This window comes from Paroedura picta, chromosome 2 (genome assembly GCF_049243985.1).
Source record: "Paroedura picta isolate Pp20150507F chromosome 2, Ppicta_v3.0, whole genome shotgun sequence".
Taxonomy (NCBI): Eukaryota; Metazoa; Chordata; class Lepidosauria; order Squamata; family Gekkonidae; genus Paroedura; species Paroedura picta.
The window spans coordinates 86,771,295-86,793,534 of record NC_135370.1 but is presented as its reverse complement, the minus strand read 5'-3'; the positions used below and the strand labels follow the sequence as shown (position 1 = coordinate 86,793,534).

The 22,240-nt window shown below is 43.7% G+C and overlaps 2 protein-coding genes across 9 annotated transcripts in view; one reads left to right on the top strand and one right to left on the bottom strand.

Moving 5' to 3' along the window:
• LOC143829894 (uncharacterized) overlaps positions 1-2,477 on the bottom strand; it is a 51,287-nt gene extending 48,810 nt beyond the window's left edge. For 5 of the 6 annotated variants that reach the window (XR_013228274.1, XR_013228275.1, XR_013228271.1 and 2 more), the window contains exon 1: positions 2,172-2,310. Coding sequence is in view for 1 of the 6 variants with exons in the window: in XM_077321455.1 (XP_077177570.1) it covers positions 2,172-2,477 (306 nt within the window). In the remaining 5 variants the exon portion in view is untranslated. Of the gene's footprint in view, positions 1-2,171 lie in introns of all 6 variants that reach the window. The other variant, XM_077321455.1, reaches the window with a different exon arrangement.
• TOLLIP (toll interacting protein) overlaps positions 2,401-22,240 on the top strand; it is a 39,146-nt gene continuing 19,306 nt past the window's right edge. Inside the window, exons 1-5 of one of the 3 annotated variants that reach the window (XM_077321453.1) lie at positions 2,401-2,554; positions 13,208-13,357; positions 17,448-17,630; positions 20,126-20,278; positions 21,426-21,516. In XM_077321453.1, coding sequence (XP_077177568.1) covers positions 2,522-2,554; positions 13,208-13,357; positions 17,448-17,630; positions 20,126-20,278; positions 21,426-21,516 — 610 coding nt within the window. In that variant the 5' untranslated portion in view covers positions 2,401-2,521. Of the gene's footprint in view, positions 2,555-2,596; positions 2,887-13,207; positions 13,358-17,447; positions 17,631-20,125; positions 20,279-21,425; positions 21,517-22,240 lie in introns of those variants that run through there. The other 2 variants (XM_077321451.1, XM_077321452.1) reach the window with 2 other exon arrangements.

Sequence of the window (22,240 nt, the reverse complement as noted above, 5' to 3'; positions counted from 1 at the left end):
ATAAAAATGTGGGAGCTTTCCTGATTTCTTTGGAAAAGCAATTTCACAAAATGGAAGTCATTTTTTTTAAATTTCAGTAACTGGAAGAAAGGCTCCTATACGTCTTTAATTCTGCAAACTATGAAAAAGAGTTGCTTGGGAAGGAATCCTTTATAAAGCTACTACAGAACAGACCTGTAGTCTATGTCAGAGTGTATGCTATACATACAGTATTGCTTTGTTGTATGTTCTATCGTATGCTTACAGTACTGTTTACATGTTTTGGTAATTCCAATTTCTGCATTGCTTTAGCATGTCTACTTTTTGCACTTTTCTAATTTTTGTAACCCTAGTTCTATTGCATTGCTTATTATTTTCTCATGCTATACAATTGGTAAATAATTAATAAAACATAAAGTAAATAAGTAATGATGAGCTGACCACCACTGTAGTCATTTGCCCTCCTGCCAACAAAAATGTTTTGTCTCCAGACTTGGACTCTGCAGTTTCTGCTACTAAGTCCACCTTGGTGCATACAGCACTAAGAGAAACATGCACTTTCCTAAATCAAATGAAAAACTGGGTACCACTTTGTCTGCTTCTTCTCCCAAGCTGCACTGCACCTGGGCCAGCAGCAAGGTGAAGACAGACACCACCATGTTTAACCTCATTCCCTGCACCCAGGCTGCACTGCAAGCCAGGGGCTCCTGTGGCTATGCCTCTCTTTCCACCACAACCATATCTGAGTCAGAGTACAATGCAGATGGGCACTGCTGTGTTCCTAGTGGGGCAAAACCACTATGGCCATGTTCCTGCTCCCTGGCTGCACCATGTCCACCTGGCAGGGTGAAGTGGAGGCTGCAGTGTTCATGCTTTTCCTTGCTGGATGCCCTGCACCCAGATCAGGGTAAGGCCAGGTAGCTCCATACTCCTTCTCACCAGTCATAATGCATCCATGTTGGCTGAGTTTAGCCCTGTGTGTACTCTTAGAATCATAGAGCTGGAAGGGAACTCAAGTCATCTAGTCCAACCTCCTGCACAATGCAGAAACTCACAACTACCTGCCCACTCACGGTGATTCCTATACAGAACCACACTCAGATCACCACAGGGTAAAGCCAGAATGATGTCCTAAAACAAGTTACAAGATTGCCCCCTGGCAACAATGAAAGATGTCTAAAGACCCACTGGATATAGTGGGGAAACAGGATTGCCAAGGGTCTTGCATAGACTCCATTGAAATACATTATAGCAAACAAAAGTTGTAACAAAAATGTGGAAGAGTTTTAAAGAAGCTTGCCCTGGCCTAGGAATGACAGCTCCCCAGAGGGGAATACAAATCCCTAGGAGTAGCATAAGTGTTCTGGAACTGGAATGTCAGCCCCCAAAACAGAATGACAGTCCCTGTGTTGAAATTACTATTTGTGGAACTGAAAGGATGGTTCCTAGTGGAATGGCAGAATTGTTCTGCCATCCCAATTGCAGAACATGTTTGCTAGGGAGCGCTGTTCCAGTCCCGGACTACTGATTCCAGTGGGTAGCCAGGTTGGTCTGGAGCAGCAGAGCTAAGTGCGAGTCCTACCCCCGAGGGGAATGTCATTCCAGCCCGAGTAGTTTTCCTGGTCCCAGGGCAGCCATTCCACTTTCAGGAACCCCGGGCTCTCCCGGTTCCCCCAGTGGACATCCCAGCCCCTCATTTTAGCTCGTCCTGAAGGCAGAGGCCTCTGCGATCCAGGCTGCCACCGGGGAAAGCTGGGCGCTGCCATTTCCTTGTTCCTCTGCCACCCTCGCCGTGCTTGGTCGAGTGAAGCAGGCGGCAGGCGGTCCCCACCAGGGTTTTGCCTAGGAAAATATATGGCCACTGTAGCCCAGGCGACTCTTGCTTTGCCAGCCAGCCTCCCAAACCAGAGAGGCACTGCACGACACGGCGTGGGGCTGCTCATTCCTCCTGCTGCTGCTGGCGCGAGGGCGATGCACTTGCTCGCCACCCAGCGTCTCGCGGCAATCAAGCCTGGCGCCGGAGACGGGGTTGTACTAGCGGCTTGGCGGCGGCGGCTCGCCCGTCGCCAGCTAACCCGCCGACCCTCGGCAAGGAAATGACGCAGCCTCTTGGCGTCATAATAGCGTCAGCAAACAAGGCGAGGTCGTTTGAAAACCTCAACCCGGGAGCGCATTTTTCTTTCTTTCCTCGCCTTATTGCCGTTAGCCGTACTGTCCCCGCCACAGGCACGCGCACGTGGGATGGCGCGCGAGGCCGGCGGCCGCGACAGACGCATCGTCCTCTCCCCAGCCTCGAGGAAGCGGGCGGTGGCGACGGATTTCCCGGCGCTCGCGCTCCCCCAGATGGCACATGCGCAGTACTGCACAAGGCTTGGGCCAGGGTTCACGGAGGGCTTCGACGCACGCGCCGTGCGGGCTAGCGGCGGCCTGGAGGCGTGGCGAGCGGTCACGGAGGACGAATCAGCTGACTTAGCGCCGGGGGAGCCAGGGACGGTCATCGGCGCCGGAGGGAGTAAGCGGACCGCGGCCGGAGGGAGGTGCCATGGCGACCACTGTGAGCACCCAGAGGGGGCCGGTAAGTAGCACCCGCCGCCCCTGTTGTGACGGAAGGGGGGTCGGTGGGGGCGGTAGTGTCACCGGCACCCTCTCGCGGGCGTGGTGAGGAGCGGGCCTCGGTTCCCCCCTTCTGACCCCACCCCTCCGGCTTCGGCCCATGGCTCCTGCCGGCGTGTGAGTGGCGAGCGCCCCCTTCTCCCTTGGGGAGGGAGAGGAGGAAGGACAGACGGAGGAACCATGTGTCTGCCTCTGCCCTTCTTGCCCGCCTACCCCTTCTTTCCCCGCCCGCCGTCCCATCTGGCCCATCGGGGGCCATCCAGTTCGCATTGCTCAGATTCTCAGGCGCATCAGGTAAGGCTGCGGGTGGGCTAGGGCATTAAGGCGGCTTCAGCCCGAATCTCAGCACTTCTCGCTTGGGGGGGGGCGGGGAGGCAGCACTACATCTAACCGTATGGGAGCAGCCCAACCTTAGTGGCATGCGTTTCCCAAGAAACCTCTGTCTGCAGCTGCAAATCTGTCTTCGGTAAATAGGGAGGTCTCACTTGCCCCATTGTGGTCTTTTGCTTGAAGGCCTAAGTTGTGTGTAGGGATTTATGTGGACTTTGTTCCCAAGTGAAATCTGTATTAACATAATGCACACATGTGCATGCACACTGTTCCTAATCACAAAAGTGTAAAGGGGTCTACACACATTTCCAGCGATAGTCAGCCTTGCACAATCATGCATGGTTGGAAGCTTTCCATCTGCTTGGTCATTCTGCTAACAAGAAATTTGACAATTTGAATATGAAGTGTTTATCCCCCCCCCCCCGCTTCTGCATTATGGATCTGCATAGATGTAGTGGAGGAATCCGGCTTTGGGATTTGAGAGGTTGTACATGCACATTGTGAGTCTGTGACAAGATACAGAAGACTAGTAGATAGTCTTCCATTTTGAAGCGCTCATGTGCTACATTACTGCTGGTCATGGGGAAGGAAAGCTAAATAGAAAGTTATGTATTTCTTTGTTAGAACACTTGATGTTTTTGATGATATAGCATGTGCACATATCCATTCATCTGTATGCTTACACACAGAACAAATTCATGAATTCAAGAAGGGAGCACAGTGTGGCAATTTTATGCAAGTTACAGAATTTTTTGACATCTTTTTATAAACATGCCACATCTGTTAGACTCTACAGTAGTTTTTCCAGCATGTTCTTATTGTTCCTGGCACTAAGATAACCTGATAGAAAGGGGACCCGGCTGCTCCACATCCGATTTAGTCTCCTTGAATTAGACGTATGCTACTGTTAGCCAAGAGTGTTAGTCAGTTTCTTGTATGGATCATATGTTTATGTCTTAATGTCATGATTGATTTTGGTGCAGTGGGAGCCCTGGGATGCTGATGCATATTCTGCTCTGTCACTTACTCATCACTAGCTAAACAAATATGACAAATACTTAAAATGCTGTTAATTCTGCCACCTAATTTTCAATGGGAAATCTCCCAGCATTCTAAAATATATACAGTTAGTGAAACTTTAAACTATGCATATCTTTTCCACAGCTGTCATACATGATATATATTATAGATAAATTGTCATTTGGATGTATCTTAAGTAACACATTTGCTGTAAGAATTATAGCAATAGTTTAGCAGCCTTAAGAAACACTTAAACATTTTTCTGCATATATATGATAGATGAATTAGAATTGTTACAAAGCTAACTTTTATCAGTGTAGGTTTCACATACATTTTTGCCCCCAGAAGAATTTCAAGGGTGACATTTCAAAATTAGAACATGTGCTCAGATGACCTGTGCTCCTGTTGTCAATTGTGAAAGTTGGAAGGTAATTGCCAGTTCTGCTTCATGCTTTGGAGACCGGTTTCTAGAAGTGTAATGCAGTCAAATAACCACTAAAGGACGCTGATGAGTTAAGAGTAAAGTTTCTGACTTATGAAGCTGCAGTGATTCTGTTCCAAGCATACTTGTCTTACAGTTTGCTCTTGGTGTTATTGTAATCATCTTGTCAAATTTGTATCTTCATATTATGTTTTCAAGTGTAGAAATGGCTACTGTGTATGTGTTCAAGGTAACTTTTACTACAAGAATGTATGTTGTCTTGTTTATTTATTAATTTATTCAATTTATATACCACCCCTCACTGTGATATCTTGGTGTTAAAGTCAAGAAGCTGAAGATTATATGTCTGAACTGAAGTCTTTTTCTATTTTTGTCAGTGTGGTTCATGCAAAAATCTGCACGTGTTCATTTTTGTCTTGCTCACCTCCCTTATTATATGGGCTACTTCTATCCTAGCTATTCTCTTAAAAAATAATTTTATTGCATGGAAAGGGTGGGGGTGGTGGGTTTGCTGTACAGTATACAGTGCAGGGAAGTTAAGACTGTGATGTCTCATCACCCAGTTAATTTCTATAGGGAAAGTCTTGGTGCAAGAACATTTGATGCTTTATAATATGCATCTCTGGTGAGAAGAATATTTGGATTTACCAAAAGATTTAGGCTTGGATCCACTGGAAGTTTGTGTTTTTGGAAGGAAGGTGACACCCCTTTCCCACTACAGCCCACAATGTCCCTCTGAAATGCATAACAGAGGAGTTGGATGCTTCCAGTGAAGGGAAAGGGGCTCATCAGAAATCTCCTCTTTTACCTACTGAAACCCCCAGTTTAATTTACTGCACAGAATTTGCACTGATTGCATCTAAAACTCAAAAGTTGATGGATAAAACAAAACAAGCTAATCAGGGAGTTCATGAATGTCCAGGGTAGCCAGTTACGTATTAACTATATATTAAACAAGAGCCTAACTTTGTATCCCTAACAAGAGCCTCTTGTGGCACAGAGTGGTAAGGCAGCCGACATGCTGCCTGAAGCTCTGACCATGAGGCTGGGAGTTTGATCCCAGCAGCCGGCTCAAGGTTGACTCAGCCTTCCATCCTTACGAGGTTGGTAAAATGAGTATCCAGCTTGCTGGGGGGTAAAATAGTAATGATTGGGGAAGGGAATGGCAAACCACCCCGTATTGAGTCTGCCAAGAAAACGCTAGAGGGCGTCACCCCAAGGGTCAGACTCAGTGCTTGCAAAGGGGATACCTTTACCTTTATGTATTAAACTATTGATAAAGATAAAAGGTAGGTATTGGATAGTATATTTTTGGCAGCAGTCTTTTAGCCAATACTTTTCTCAGTAGAACAGGTGAAAACATTGCAAAAGAACTTTCAAATTTTACCTTGATATTTTTCAGGTTTGTTTAGGATTAGGACAATCCTAATTCTCAGAAATATGGCTGGGAGAATAAAACAAATTTCATTTTTAAATATTTTGTTTACCATAGTTCTTGTAACAATAGACCTGCATAATGAGAAGACTGAAATGTTCTGTGAAAAATTTAAAATGTACTGCTGCATGCAGGCGTCTGCAGCATTGATTTCCTTCCCATACTCTTGTCTCATAAGGAGAGGAGGGAAGACATACCAAGATTCCCTGTTAGTCTCTGAACTACAGTCTTGGGGTGTAGAGCAGTGGTCCCGAACCCCCGGCCAGAGACCGGTACTGGTCCTTTGATCAGTCGGTACCGGATCAGTCGGTACTCCTCCTCGTCCTCCTCCCTGGCTGCTGCTTCGGGGGCTGCCCTGCCACTCTGCCACCGGCTCACCTTTGGTGCCCTTCAGTGGCCACCATGGCTGGTGCTCCCCCTCGGCATGGCACTGTGCAGCTGCTGCTGGCAGCGCCCCACCCAGCAGGCGGCGGGAAGTCAGGGGCACTGGGAGGAAAGCAAACGGAGCAGGGGCTCAGGCGGCGGCGACGTCCCTCAGCAAAAGACTACCCCCCCCCCGGCCTCAGTAAAATTGTCAAGCGTAAACCGGACCCCAGAGATAAAAAGGTTGGGGACCACTGGTGTAGAAGGCCCTGGCACCGGGCTGTGGCTCCCTGCCTCCGCAGGGCCGCGCTGGGCCGTGCATGCACGTTTGCGCCATGCGCGACCGCAAACACGCTTCGCGACACCTTATGCCTCCTTAAAGCTGCACATGTGTGGATGGTTTGGGTTACTTGAGGTGAAGGTCAAGCCCCTTGTATATTGTTTGTAAATGTTCATATTACCTAGGGTTCATACACCATAGCCTGGCTTGAGCTGCCCTCACCACACTGGCTGTAACAATAGAGGGTCCACTCAGTTTTTTTTATCCAAGAAAAAGTGATCTGTATTGTTTCATAAGTTCAGAAGGTTTCCAGTATTGCTTCCAATATTGTTTTCATCTTTCATCTATCTATTGTTTTGGATTTTCATTTAAGTAAAAAAAAAGTAGTTAGATTCAAGTCTAGTAGCACCTCAGAGACCAACAAGATTATTAGGGTATAAGGCAGGGTTTTGTGAAACCCTGGGGTTTTCTGACAGCCCTGGAAGGGTTTTTCCAATTGGATGGGAGTTAATTAAATCTTTATAGTTTTTAATTTAAAAAATTATCAGGTGATTCGACCGGGCACATATAGTCCTTTCGACCTGCCCTCCCACCCCAACTGACTGAGGCTAATCACGTGGTAGTGACGAGTGCAGAGAGGGAAGTACTCTCATTTTATCTTAACTGCAGTGGAGGGTGATGGAGTGGCATAGGCCGGCCTCAGCCCTTTTCCTGGTCCAGTGGAGTAGACTGGTGGGCCGTTTCTGGCAGGAAGAGCTTGGAGCAGTATAGGCCTGCCCCAGCCCTGTGTCTGGTGTTAGGAGGGGTGGCGGCAATGGAGTGTCATAGACCTGATTCAGCCCATTTCTGCAAGTTCTCTTTGGTGAAGAAAAGCAAACTGGTAACCAGTCCGAAATGCAGGTGTGGCTCTGTTCACAAATCATCTGGAAATATTTCTGTGCTGTTACTTCCTGTGCTGTGGGAGTGGCCTGGTGATGTCACATCCAATGAGAGTGTCTGGGTGATGTCACTTCTGGTGACATGTGATTTCCAGGGGCGCGGCAGGAAGTTGTAGCCTGCTAACATCAGTTCCGGGTTTCTTTCAGGGGTTTCTCAATGGTAAAAAGGTTGAGAAAGGTTGGTATAAGGTTTAGACACAGCTATCTTCTGAAACTAACTTTGTAGATGGGAGAAGATTGTTCCACAATGAGGCTTATTTTAAGAGAAGAGACCCCCTTCCAGGGAACAATAATTACAGTGAGCCAATTGACGCGCACAAGTTGTGATTTGGTAGACAGACATTATTTATGCTTACTTCCTATCTTCCTTGAGTACTCTGTGTGTGTGCAGAGGGTGTGTTCAGATCTGGATGTCTGTAATTCGTGAAGAGCTCTAGTGCAATTTGTAAGTGGTTGTCGAGTTCCAATTTGGAACCTGTGGGTTCCTAGGGCAAATATATGCAAGAAACATACTTTTGTAAAAATATATATAGTTTATTGGAACAAGTTTTGGAACATCAATTTATCAAACAGACAAAACAAGCCTCTAAAAGCCTTATTCAGTGAGGCACTGATCTTAATCTGGTGAGAGCAGGAGCTGTCTGATGGAACTTGGGAACCAGTTGGAAAACCATCCAGGACTCTGCCCCGGTTTCAACCATGCGCCTGGCGGAAGAGCTCCGTCTTGCAGGCCCTGTGGAAAGCTGGTAAATCCGACAGGGCCCTTAGCTCTTCCGGGACCTCTTTCCACCAGGTCGGGGCCAGGACCGAAAAGGCCCTGCCTTGGTCAAGGCCAGGCATATGTCCTGGGGCCCCGGGACAACCAGTAAATTCATACCCGTGGAGCGGAGAGCCCTGCGAGGGGCATAAACAACCACGCAGTCCCGCAGGTAGGCAGGACCCAGGCCGCGTATGGCCTTAAAGGTTACTACCAATACCTTGAACTTGACCCAGAAACAGACTGGTAACCAGTGCAGATGGCGGAGCACCAGCTGAATATGGGCTCTCCAAGATGTCCCGGTGAGGACCTTAGCAGCTGCATTCTGTACCAGCTGTAACTTCCGGATCAAAAATAAGGGTAGGCCGGCGTAAAGTGAATTACAGTAGTCTAGTCTGGAAGTGACCGTTACATGGATCACAGTGGCCAGGTGTTCTGAGGATAGGTAGGGCGCTAGTAGCTGGGCTTGGCGAAGATGGTAAAAAGCCATCCTGGCTACTTTCGCGATCTGAACCTCCATAGAAAGGGAGGTATCAAAAATCACGACCAAATTCCTGGTGACCAGTACAGGTGTTAATTGCACCCCAACCAGGCATGGGAGGGGTGCTTCCTGATCCTGCTCTCTTCTCCCCAGCCACAGGATCTCCGTCTTGGAGGGGTTGAGTTATTGAACCAAGCAGAGTACTTTCTGGCTAGAATCCGGAATATAACCTCACCACTCTTGACACTCCCCCTCCCGTTGTGGCTCACAAGTTCTCATGTAGAACCAATTAGCCCATTTCATACTTTGGTCTTGAAGATGATGCAGGACCTATAATTTGCATAGTCCAGACATTAACACCTGCAAGACAAAACCAGTTAATTACTACATGCATAGGTCCTTGAGGGGAAGAATGAGGGGTGCTTTACCTCATGGTGGCTAACTGTCCTGGATTGCCAGAGGCAAGTGTCCATGGTGAGCAGATTGCAGGCCTGTTCAGATTAGGCCTTGACAAAAGTCATTTGTAGTTTTGTCACTCTTTATTGCTTGGATGCTTCTCTAATGTGAGAAGTCTTTCTGTAAATGGACAACTGGCCATCTGCTAATAAACAAGTGCAGTTGGCATGCAGGCAGGTTTGTGTCATGGCAGTTAAAGCTATGTAGCATTCAATGAGAGTGTGGCTGCAAGAGCCAGTGAACTTACTGCCTATTATACAGGCACTAGGGATGTAGCACTAGGCACTTTGTAGTGCTGTTACTTCACAGCAAAACTAGGTTGTGCACTTTAAAGGCTTTTACACTTGATTTAAGAAAGCAAGCTTTAATGTAGTGCTCTTGCAAAACCCCTCTAAAGAGGGGTTTCTGGAAGAAAGATAGGTTCACTGCTTTTGGTTTTTTAAAAAAATGGGTTGGAGAGGGTTGCATTTCTCCGCTTAGAAAGGAAGCAAAAGGCTGAAGGATCTTTTTAAAAATTGTAGTTATCATATGGTGAGTTACCATATGCTGTCACCACAGTTGGTTACATTAGTGCCCTTAACTCAGCTAGACCAGCTGGAAAGCATTCTCCCTTTTAAAAAAAATGAACAATATAAGGAAATTACGGAGGCATCGGTGAAGAGAATGATTTCTGATCTTACAAGTACAATTAATGTGGAAGGTATAGCTTTACGTCTAGTGTGAAATATGAATGAAATTACAGCTCAATGTGGAAATTGTGAGTTCTTCAACAGTTGAGGCATCCTGTAGTTGATTTTCTGCAAGGGTTGGTTGTGACTTGTAATAGGCACCCCACTGTTATCCCCCCCCCCAAAAAAAACAATTCCTGATTTATAGGTCTCATGCCTAATCTGACATATTCCAGGCCTGAATTGAGAGTTGATTTTTCTGCCAGAGGACATCCATCCATCCAGTAACAGGATATAAAAATTAGACATAATTATAACATTAAGATTTTAAAACATTTTTTAATTAAAAAGTTAAAGGTGTTTGGTTTCTTTCTGGTGGGCTTGAATCACACAGACACAAAATGTTGCTGTCTGCAGAGACACTTGAGGCTTGTCATACACGAGAAAGTCTTTGATCTAATCCAGTGGTCCGCAACCTTTTACAGGTTGCGGACCGGCGGCAGTAGGGAGGGCAATTGGCCACGCATGCGCCATGTGCGGCCCAAACCGTGCATGCACAGCACTTCCGCGCATGCACGGAAGTGCCGTGCATGCGCATTTTTGGCCGCGCATGGCACATGTGCTCATGCATGGTCCTGCTTCCCTCTCCCCCCTCCCACAGTAAGAAGCTTGCCAGGCCGCAAGCTTGCAGCCTGGGAAGTTTCTTACTGTGGGGGGGGGGGCGGGGAGAGGGAGCCGCGGCCTGGTGCCAGGGCCTTCGCGGCCCAGCACTGGGCCACAGCCCAGTGGTTGGGGACCACCTATCTAATCAGTTTCTGTTTGGTGTGACCTCCCTTCCAAAGGGGGCAGATAAGCTTGTTATGAGCTGTGGTATACAAGGGGCAATGAAAGAAGATGTGTTCTATAGATTCCACCTCCGTTAGTGGACAGGTGCATAATTTCTCTGAGACTGGTATTCTTTTATATCTGCCCTCCAGAAGTGCTGTGGGTATGGCCAAACACCTTTCTAATGTTAGTGCTCTCCTGTATATGTTGATGTCAATTGATGAGGGGTAGGCAGTTGGTTCCAAAATGTATATCGTGGATGGCGATGAGAGAAAGGTTGGAGCATTTGCCATGTCCATTTGTCTTTCAGTATCTTGTATTTTTTTGTCTGAGAACTCACTTTGCCTGAACTTCCTCCATTCTGTGTAGAGCTAGAGGAAATGAAGACTATGAGAAACTGGTGGTATGTTGGCATGAGTACATCTTATCTCTCTGTATATATATTTGTATTTGTATATGTATTTCTCTTGCAAGGCAGTGGAAGATGCAAACATAGTGTTCCAGATGGTGGGGATTACCTTAAATGGGTGAAATGGCAGTAGGTAGCATGGGAAAATTCTTGCATTGCCAACAAATCTCTGAAAGATGACAAAAATGCTTGGTTTCATGGGGAAGTGAAGCAGTGGGAAGGAAATTATCTTGTGCAGTTTCTCAGTTGAGAAAACTTTGCTGTGCAGAATCTACTGTGCAGAGTTTCATAGGCATACTTGAGGTTTTCTGTGATTAGCTGAGCTTTTAAAACAAGCTCTCTGCTAGTTTTTGATCTGGCAGCATATTGGCCATCAATAGTGTACCTTCTACTTACGTCTCAGCTCTTGCTTGTTACCTTTAAACTTGCTGAGGTCCTGAGGTTGTTACTCAGGACTTTCTGCTAATTAAATCTTGTGTTAACACCTACACTTGAAAGCTATGGTCTTGAAAAACTTGGCTAAATGCTTTGCCATCTTCAAAACCTGTAGCCTAGGGCCTTTATGTTTCCTGAAAAAGAATGCTGTTTATGAAGACGTGTATTTGCAAGACTGGTGAAGTTGAACACTCTGAGGTTTCTGTCATCTTTTGTTAGTATCGCTAACCTTGTTTCCTCACTTTATATGGGGCAAAGTTCATGAAATGTTAAAAGTGCAGTTTTTGTTGTTTAACAGTCTCCATCATGGGATTTCCTTCACCCATTTCTATCAGAACTATTCCACTAGTATTCACTGATGTTGATAGAATGTTGAAATGTGGGGTTTGCCCTCTGTGAGCATGAACTTAACAAACTAAAAAAATTCATTTGCCCCCGGTAGAGTTTAAAGAAGTGTTGTTAATAAAGGGAGACTTCCATAGAAGCTTGACCATTCTAAGTACCAGTGTGCCGTTGTGCTGAGCCCAGAGCACTGGTGGCCCTTAGCCTGTACAATCTGTCACAAGGTTTAAGAAAAAGAGGACGTAGGAAAGGGAAGGTCTGTCCTCCATAGGAATGCTGTGTAAAACGTCTACCACAGAGCTGATTTGTTGCTAGGTTATAAGTTGTGCTACAAATGGTTTCTGAGCAGAACAGCACTGCAGAAAAGAAGGACAACTTTCACTTTGTTGCATCCTGCCACAGCTGAGGAAAGGATTTGAAGGGGAACAGAGGGAACCTGGCAGGATTGGAGGGAGCAACATGTTTTTTCGTCTTCATACCAACTTTCAATGCTATTGGAACCATTTGCAGCCCAAATAATAAATTGTAAGGGGTGTATTAATTGCAGAAGTACTCACCCACTGGAAATAAATTGGTTTTTTTTTGGGGGGGGGGTAACACCATTTAATTTTCACAACATTTGAAGGTGTAAAAAATTTTTATTGTGACACAACAGTACTCAAGATAAGAAAAATGGGAATAATGACTCTGTATAAGTATTTGTCTCTTTTACTATGTCACCCCTAAATGAAATCTGGTCCATGGTGTCTCAGGTCCAATAGAGCAGGGCTAGTCAACCTGTGGCCCTCCAAATGTTCATGGGCTACAATTCCCATGAGCCTCTGACAGCATTTGCTGGCAGGGGCTCATGGGAATTGTAGTCCATGAACATCTGGAGGACCAAAGGTTGACTACCTCTGCAATAGAAACTCTTCTTCATTGAAATGTTCCAGAGGCTGTTGTAACTAACTACTCATAATTTCCCCTCCCATCTGATTGTACAACTGAGCACAGGTTCCCATGATTAACCGATTACCAAATTCTAGAGTCTGGCTTTGAAAGAGAGAAGGATGGCAGCTGCAGGGGTTTTGAGATCATGAATACCTATGAGCCAGACTAGGCTTTCTAATATTCATGTTAACCCAGGAGGGGAGATTAGAGTGCTGGACCTCACGATCTCCTGCAATAGGTTTATATTCCGTAATAGAATCCTCATATTCCTCATAAATTAAATTGAGGGACAGCAGGAAAGTATTTTGGGGAGTACATGGAAATGCTGGATTGAAAGTTGCAAGGAAGTTCAAGCAATGTGGTTTGTTATGAGAGGTGGTTGATGATAAACAGATGAAGAATGAAATCAAAGTATGAAATGTTAAAGGAAATGGGTTGGGAGAAGGCGAAGCAAAACAAATGGGGTGGATTTTAATCAAATTTATCTGTATGCTTTGTCTGCAGGTATATATTGGTGAACTTCCTCAGGATTTCCTCCGCATCACCCCAACACAGCAACAACAGCAGATACAACTGGATGCTCAAGCAGCTCAACAATTGCAGTATGGAGGAGCAATGGGCACTGTTGGGAGACTAAGCATTACTGTAGTACAGGTATTTAAAATAAGCATTTTACTGTTATAAATTTTGTTTCTTGCTAATATCGTGAATAGTATTTAAAAGCTTTGTTATCAAGATCATTCTGCATAGAACTTGCCACTAGAGTGCCTCTGGTTTCTTACTTAATTGTGTGTGGTAGGTGCTGCTTAAGTACATGATTGTATAATTTTAAAGCATAATAGTACCATCTCCCCTGTATGATGAAAGGAACAGGATTAACATGGTCAATATTAGTGAATTTTAAATGACCTAACATTTATTTATAGACTAAATATATATAAGGGTTAAAAAAAAAGCCTAGTTATCTAAACATAGTATTTATTTGAATGTCGGCATAAGCCTCTCAGCTTGAAAAGCTCAGTTGATCCGTGATCATGTTTACATTATTGTTAAATATATAGTTGCTAATTGAAAATTGTTAAATGAAAGGACTTCAGAAACTTTGGAGACATGCCGTCTAAGGCTTTGCTTTTTTGGTATTCTTATAATCGGGAGGTAATTACAGAATCTTTGTCAGTCTTTGCCAAATTTATTGCCAGATTTTTGTAAGTAGTCCTGATATATTATCCATTACTAGTGGGGGGAAATTCTGGGCTCCTATTGTTGTGAATTATACATAAATGAATGATTTTTATGGGAAAATACTGTGCTCCAACACTTTGCACATAATAGTTAAGGTACTGCTTTATGAATGTACTGTTATGAAAGGTACTGTCTCTTTAACAAAGGTGTTTAAGTTATTGTTAACTAACAGTAAAAGCAGTCTATCACTAAAATTTCCATATGTACATTGCTCCCTCCATTGGCTGCTTTCCTAATGCTTGTCTAGGCACCCTGAAGATGGCCCTCTGGAGAATCAAGAGGCAGAGTAATATTTCTGTAGATGTCCTGTTGACTGGGCATAATTACCATATATACTATATGGTTAGTATTGTGGTTGTCAAGAGGATATTGCGTGGGTCTGTGGAGGCTCCCAGGGAATTTTGCCCTCTCAGCATTTGGAGTAAGGATTTGCTGAAGCTCAACTGCTAGAGCCGTTGTTGAGGGGTCAGGCTATGAGCCCTTCTCTTCCCTCTTGCTAGGAAAGATACATGGGTTGGGGTTATTGCTCTGAATAACTGGTTTCACTGGTTCACTGGTTGAAAGATGGAGAAACTATAGACTCCATGTTCAGCAACCCAGACTATGTGAGCAATCCTCCTAGAGATGTTGCTGGTTAGAGGACAAAGACATCTGTACGTAATACTAAAAATCTCACCATTTGTGATTATTTGCCCTATTATTGACCATAGGCATTTGTCTGATCTAGTACAGTTGAATATTGGCATGTTGTTTTCTTTTCAAAATGCTCTACTGTGGGTACTTCTACCAAGGCCCTTTCATCCCTAACTAACTATATTTTTGACACCTTCATGCTGCCAAGTTCTAGTTCATTCCCATTTCTCTTGTCTTGTCCAGTTAACCCAGGCTTTCTCAACCAGGGTTTTGTGAAACTCTGGGGTTTCTTGACAGCCCTGAAAGGGTTTCCTGAATGGGTTGGAGTTAATTAATTTTGTATATGTTTTTAAAATTTGTTAAACATTTACCAGGTGATATGACTATATATGGTCATCAACTTGCCCCCCCTCAAAAAATGATGGGCCTAGAAGGGGTGGGAAGGGTAGGGGTCCTGGGTGGGCATGTACACAGCTATGCTTCCCAATTATATTCTGTACAATCACACCACTTCTGGGGGTTTCTCAATGGTAAAAATATTGAGAAAGGCTGAGTTAACCCATCATTCATTCAGATAAAGTAATTTCAAACTGGATACTACCTAGTTCATGTCAGCTTCCCATGGCATTAGTTTAAAGGTCTGCAACCTTATAATATTAAATATTAGTGGTCTGGTTCCATGTGGATCCCTTATCTTTTGTGCAGGCTCAGCCTGTCCCAAACTGTTTCCCTATACCTAATGCATCTTTCTCCCTGCACCACTGCTATCTAATCCATGCACTGAAATAACCTAATCTCTACCTCACTCACCCTACAAATGGAAAAAATCAACATTTCTGAGCATGTTGCTACAGAAGTCTGGAATTTTAGCTTCCAGCCTAGCAACCTAATTTTTTTCTATTAGGATTGTATGTCTATACTGTAGGTGCCAATGGACCATGACCACTGACTGCTCCTGCACATAACCTGCCAACCTGTCTTCTGGACAGGACATAAGGTCTCCAACATTTTTTTCAGGCAGACAAGTTGCAATGAAGTTAAAATATCTATTGCAGATTTGTCTTTCTGCATTCTGACATCAAATCCCACTATCAAGAGCTTCCATTCCTCAACCATAGATATGTCTGGATTCACGAGCTGAAGAACAGGTTTATCAATGGGGTGGCAGATCTTGCAGCCAGATCACCCTCACATCCAGCTGAATAGGTCCCTTCTAAGGAGTCATCCCCCCACTTAATGTGATGCTTTCTTGCCCAGAGACCTTCACTCTCCTCAACAGCAGAAGAGCTGCCACCGTGGGAGAAGATGCCTCTACCACATGCCTGAAAGTCTCCTCTACATGCTTTCTTATGACCGTGGAGATCCCTTCCAGCTCTATGATTCTATGATCTCCAAGTCAGTAATGAGCTATTCCCCCCTGGGGGCCTGGAGCACACACAGGCAACTAATCAGTTTCCATCTGAAACACTGTTCAATACAACGGTTAGCCTCTACCTGCCTGCTAGCTTTCTTCACCTTAGAGTCTGACTTTATATTTTACTGCATCTTAACTTAAGCTAAGGTGTTTATATGGAATGATGAAGTTATCCAATAACGATAAGGAAGTCCAATGTCTTGACTTCCTTGCTGAACTTCCTCACTCCTTACTCTTTCAAACATCTTGTTTCTGTAGCTCTCTTTCTTGCAGCAGAAGGCCTTTTTCAGGCTAGCCAAAAGTATATAGCTATGGCAAACCTCTACCCTCCTGTTGCAACTAATCCCAATAATGGGGACCCAATCAATGTAACTGTGTGTGAGTCAGCTATTGTGGTTCAGTTGGGGTAGTAAGGGACATTTCAGGAGCAGTGATTTACTCAATTTTGACTTTTCAGAATTAAATGATTTATGATTAGTGAAAATTGAACGGGCACTCTTTATATTAAAACCTCTAAATTCAGTTTTTATCTAGGTCGGAGTGTACCTGATGCTGTAAGAGCTCAGTGGATGCAAATTGCTACAGTATTACCTGTTTTTAGTATGCTATGTCCTTAATAGGTAGTTTTATGTTAATATTACTTGACAAGTTTTCTTTTCACTGTTGCTGGGGCTCAGCCAGAAGCTAGCCCCAAACATACAGCTGTGGCATAAATTCCATACGTCTGGTGTAGCTAACCACAATAATTTGGACCCAGCTTGCATTTTTAGAGGTGTTCTTTCTCTGCTTGTCATATTCCATTGCAGAAAATTCCATTGCTGAATGGAGACTGATAACCCCTTCAAGCACCCTTAGTACATCTGTGTTTAGAATTTGCTTTGATGCTGTCCCAGACTGCCCTGTCAGCATGTCTTAGTCTAGCTGTTCTGGGAAAGAGAAGCGAATATTAGGATGATATTGGTATTTCAGGGCTGTTCACCTTCAAAATCCTTGTCGGAAAGATGCCTTGACTTGTGAACCCTTTAAAACCTGGGAGCATAGTTTCCACTGGTTTCTCTCGGAAAATATCTTATCTCCTGCTCCATCCCACTAACAGGTGTAAGTTTGATCTCTGATTGCCTAGAACTTTATGGCTGAAGTCTTGCAAATGCAAATATATGTGTATTCCTCAATAAAGTTGAAGAAACAATTAAGCCATGCAACTGTAGATGTGACTGTACATGTATTCCTTGGTGAGGCTGAAAAAACTGAATGCAATCCAAAAGTCTGCAGAAATTGATTGCATTAAATTCATGCTGATATAAATTATTGGGCAGAAAAATTTGATTTTTTATTCGGATCAATTAAGTCTATAAAATTATTCCTTCTCACTTGTTGATATAACCTTTAAAATGTAGTTAATCTAGGAGGTGGTATCAAAATGTCTCATTTCTTTTTGTATGTTTATTTTCTTAGGCAAAATTGGCAAAGAACTATGGCATGACACGCATGGACCCATACTGTAGGATACGACTTGGCTATGCTGTTTATGAAACGCCTACCGCTCACAATGGCGCCAAAAATCCCCGCTGGAACAAAGTTATTCAATGTACTGTTCCCCCTGGAGTGGATTCTTTCTATCTTGAAATATTTGATGAGGTTAGATCAGTATTCATTTAAAAGTAGTTTTATACTTCATTATTCTTATGTTGATCTGTGGTTTGCCAAGAATTTTTAGTAATGGAGAATGTCTTTTGGACATAATTATGAGGTTCAGTTCATCCTAGAGGCTCATAATCTTTTGGGCCGAGGATTACTTGTGCAGTATTTTTCTTTTTTCTTAGTTAAAAGACTAAGCGTGCTGGATCAGACCAGTGGTCTAGCATTCTGGTTTGTGCATCAGTCAGGACAAAGCAGTTGTAACAATGAAAAATGATAGCTATGGTTTTTACCATTGAGGAAGGCCTTGTGCTGAAATGTGTATGGTGGGTAGTCAAGCTGCGGCCCTCCAGATGTCCATGGACTACAATTCCCATGAATCCCTGCCAGCAACCATCTGGATGGCTGCCATTTAACTACCCCTGATTTATGGTATCGGTTCTTGCATATAGACACTATGTGCTTTTAAACCTTTATTTCTGTAAACTAGCAAGAAAGCCCATTGCAAGCAGGAATGCAATGGGTGCTAGGACCCAAGAGACACCAGGAGGTACAGATCTTTCTCTGTGTGTCTCTCTCTCCCTCTCACTGAGTATCTCATTGTGCCTTGCAGCAGGAGGCATTGCAGGTAATCAGTGGTGGTTTGTAGGAGGGAAGGAGGGTGGGTGTGCAGTTTGGGGCTGCTCTCTGTCTGTCTCTCTCTCTCCCTCAGTCACAGCAGGGGAGGCTCTCTCTGTGTTTCTGTCAGCAGCTTGGGGCAGATCTCTCTCTGTCTCTCTCTGCCTCCCTCGCAGCAGGAGCAATAGGAGGGAATGAGGGCTCGTGTTCAGTCTGGCAGGGCTCTGTATGTCTCTCTCTCTCTGTCTCTGGCATGTCTGAGAGAAACGTGGCTAGCATCCCGGGAGGGAGGGCGGGAGCTGTAGGGGCAGGGCCTTGGCCCTATTCCAACTTGGACAGCCGGACACATTCCACCCCCCAAGCTGTTTAAAAAATATATAGAGGAAGCATGGATAAGGATTGGTATTTATTGTGATACTGTGATTTGGTACTTACATACTGAAGTATATGATTGATGTTTTTCAGTATTTCTATATGTATCAAATACCTGTGTTTGTACATTTGTGCTACATTCATAGTATATTTTAATTTTTTTCATTGTATATTTTAATCTCTTTTTTACTCTTTGGTTACCTTTCTTGTGCAGTCTTGTGTTTTTCTCCCCCTTTTTTGGTTGTACATCAGTCAGCCAGTTGCCCTAGAGCAGTGGTCCCCAACCTGCGGGCGCGGCCCGATGCGCTGGCATGGTCCGATGCCCTGCCGGTCCCCAGCCTCAGAAAGGTTGGGGACCACTGCTCTAGAGGGTAAATAGGGCATAGAGGCAATGATATTAAGAGGTTTGCTGCCTCTGAACATGGAGACTCCCTTCTGTCACCATGGCTGGTAGCCATTGATGGAAGTCCCCTCCATGAATCTGTCTAACCCTATTCAAAGCTCTCTATGCTCAAGACCATCACTATCTCCCTGACAGTGAATTCCACAAATTGAATTACTCATTGAGTAAAATAACTAATTTGTTTTGTCTCTTATGAATCTATATTCCAGTAATTTAATTGAAAGCCCCTGTATTCTAGTATTGCATGTGAGTGGGAAAAGGTTCCCACTATTTCATGTCCAATGATGCCCCTCCCCAAACCCCAGAAACACAGAAAAAAAAAATAAACCATATCACGATATTAATCAAAAGTGAGTCATAAAGTAGAAGCAGACCATTAAAAAGTTGGTGCAATTTACTTAGGGTACCCCCTAATTAAACTTTTGGATAAAAATATATGTTTTGGCTTGGCACCTAAAAGAAGATACTAAGCACTAGGCAAGCCTTGGGGAGAAGGCATTTCAGAGTCAGTGTACCAACACAGGAAATGCCCTATTTCTAGTCACTGCCTGCCTCAACATTTGTGCCCTGTTGTTGGCCCTTCCAGAGGAACTGGCTGGCTGCCATGTGAGAAAGGATGCTGGACTAGGTGGGCCACTGGTCTGTTCCAATAAGGAGGTTCTTCTTAAATTATTACTTTCCCATTTATTACAGTCTACTATAAATCTTGATATTCTGTAACATTTCATGTTATTAATGGAAATAGCTTCCTTGAAAGAAAACTGGAATGCATCAGAGGATAAATGTTGAATAGTGTCCTTGTACAAGAGTTTAGGATGGGTAATACTTTGTAGCATTCTGCTGAGCCTTGCGCTGTTGAAATGTGCAGCTTTTTACTAAATGAGTAGGAAACCATGTTACGGTATGAATGTTACTTGATTGACAGTGCAGTTTTGTGTGTTGTTATCTGCTGTCTAAGCACATTTATTTTGATGGGCATAATGCTGAAGGCATGACAGTGATGCTTACATGTTAGGTCCTTTTAAAGACTTTCCCTTTTTTCTGTTTTTGAAAAACCGTGACTCTCTGCATTTAATTTTTTTAATACACTGTTACCTTTCAGCGAGCTTTTTCAATGGATGACCGCATTGCTTGGACACACATTACTATTCCTGAATTATTGAAACAAGGAAAAGTAGAGGACGAATGGTATAGCCTAAGTGGAAGACAGGGAGATGACAAAGAAGGAATGATTAATCTGGTCATGTCTTATACAGTAAGTTAAGCATACTAGTTAAAAATGGAGGTTATGAATTCTGTGCGGAGGAGACAAGCCCCCCTCCCTTTTGCTGGCACAACAATGATTTGGACCCAGGTCATTAATTGTGCTTGTTTGCTTGAAATTAATGAATGTTACATCTGTATTATTATTGAATCCCACCCACCCCAAAATTTTTCCATCAAGTCATGGCTGGCTTATGGCAGCCCTCTGAGGGCTTGAAGGCAACAGACATTCAGAGGTGGTTTTCCATGGCTAACCTCTGCACAGTGGCTCTGGACTTCCTGGGTGATCTCCCATCCATGTACTAATTGGGGCCTGTTCTGCTTAGCTTTTAAGACCTGATGAGATCAGGCTAGCCTGGGCTATTCATATCAGGGCAAAAATTACACTTCTTAAAATAGATCCCATACATATGAATGTATCAGAGTTGTTGATATTTTTTTCTCTGGAGCCCATATGATTACAACAGCAATAATATTGAACAAGATGAATGTGAAGAGTCAAAAGAATTAGAATTTTAATCTGAAATGCTCAAGGTAGAAGTATTGAAATGAAGGAGCACATCTACAATGTTTATAGATCCTTAGGAACATGAATTATGTGATAAATTGATCACTTTCATCTGAAAAAAGACTGCTGATTAATAATGAAAATTGAGGATTTGTAATGGAAGGGGGGGGGAATTGATGATCACACCTTTTATTTGATTCAGCCTGTAACATTTGTGAATGGAGCTTATTTTTTTCTAAGAGATAAGAGATGTAACTTAATACACAGAAGTTATGTTGGCAGCTCTGTATTGTTCCCATTTTATGCTTCCTGATGATGCGAATTAGTACTTAAATTGCTAGAATTTGTCACAAAAGCCTAGTTTGATTTGGGGGATGTGGGCCAGTCTATCCATAGATTGTTTTAGTGCCTTTCAAATGTCAGTTTTATTAGCATTCATGTTGCTTTTCTTGGGAAGTGGTATTTTATATTGACTGCTGCCAGAATTCTGCTTGCTTTACTTAGTAGTACACATTAACTGCTCGAAGTTGGAAGGTTTTGGGTTTTTTGTGTTGCAAATAACTTGCTGCTTGGTTTGTGTTCCTGGAATAGTTTCCTAAATATACATTGTCTGTTATCCTTTGATATCCAGTCCTTACCAGCTGCCATGATGATGCAGCCACAGCCTGTGGTCCTGATGCCCACAGTGTATCAGCAAGGAGTTGGATATGTACCAATAACAGGTATGTTCCCCAACTTTCTTTCTATTGTGAGCTTTGAAAAACACAAATTTGGAGAATAGCTACTTATAAGTTGAGCCATCCTAGGTTTTCTGGAGTATCTGGGGGGGGGGGGGGGGGTTAAGCTTCTAATATGGAACTTTGTATTTTGAAAATGGTTTGGAATGCTCAGCCTGTGTACAGGTAACTCTAACACTGCCTCTGTAAAAATCTATCATTCTATGTGGTATATACATAATTTTTATAGCATTTGACTAAGGCAGGAGATGCTTGTAATATGGTCTGATCTCATTGATGTCTATCAGACTAGGGAATTACAAGTAAGAAAAGATAATTATAAATAGCCCTTGTGCAGCCAAACGTCTTCCATTCTGTTTGCATAGTCGCCAAGCTACCCATACTACTGCCACAACAGATGTATGCTCCTTCCAATGATGTTCCAAAATGACCTTACATGATTATCATCATTTTAATTTCCATACTGCCCCTCCAAATATGTTTAGTTCATAACAATAAAACATTTAAGAAAAACTTACAATAATAAAACTACAATTAAATACAATTAAAAACCCTATCCTCACTCCCTTTGCCAGCTGCTGGAGATGATATTGAAATAGGAGGAGCAAAGAAGGAGGAGGCAGAGGGAAGTAGATAAAACTTTGGGCTGCACCAGTATCAACCATAAGCCTGGTGGAAGAGTGCCATCTTGCAGGCCCTGCAGAAGTTT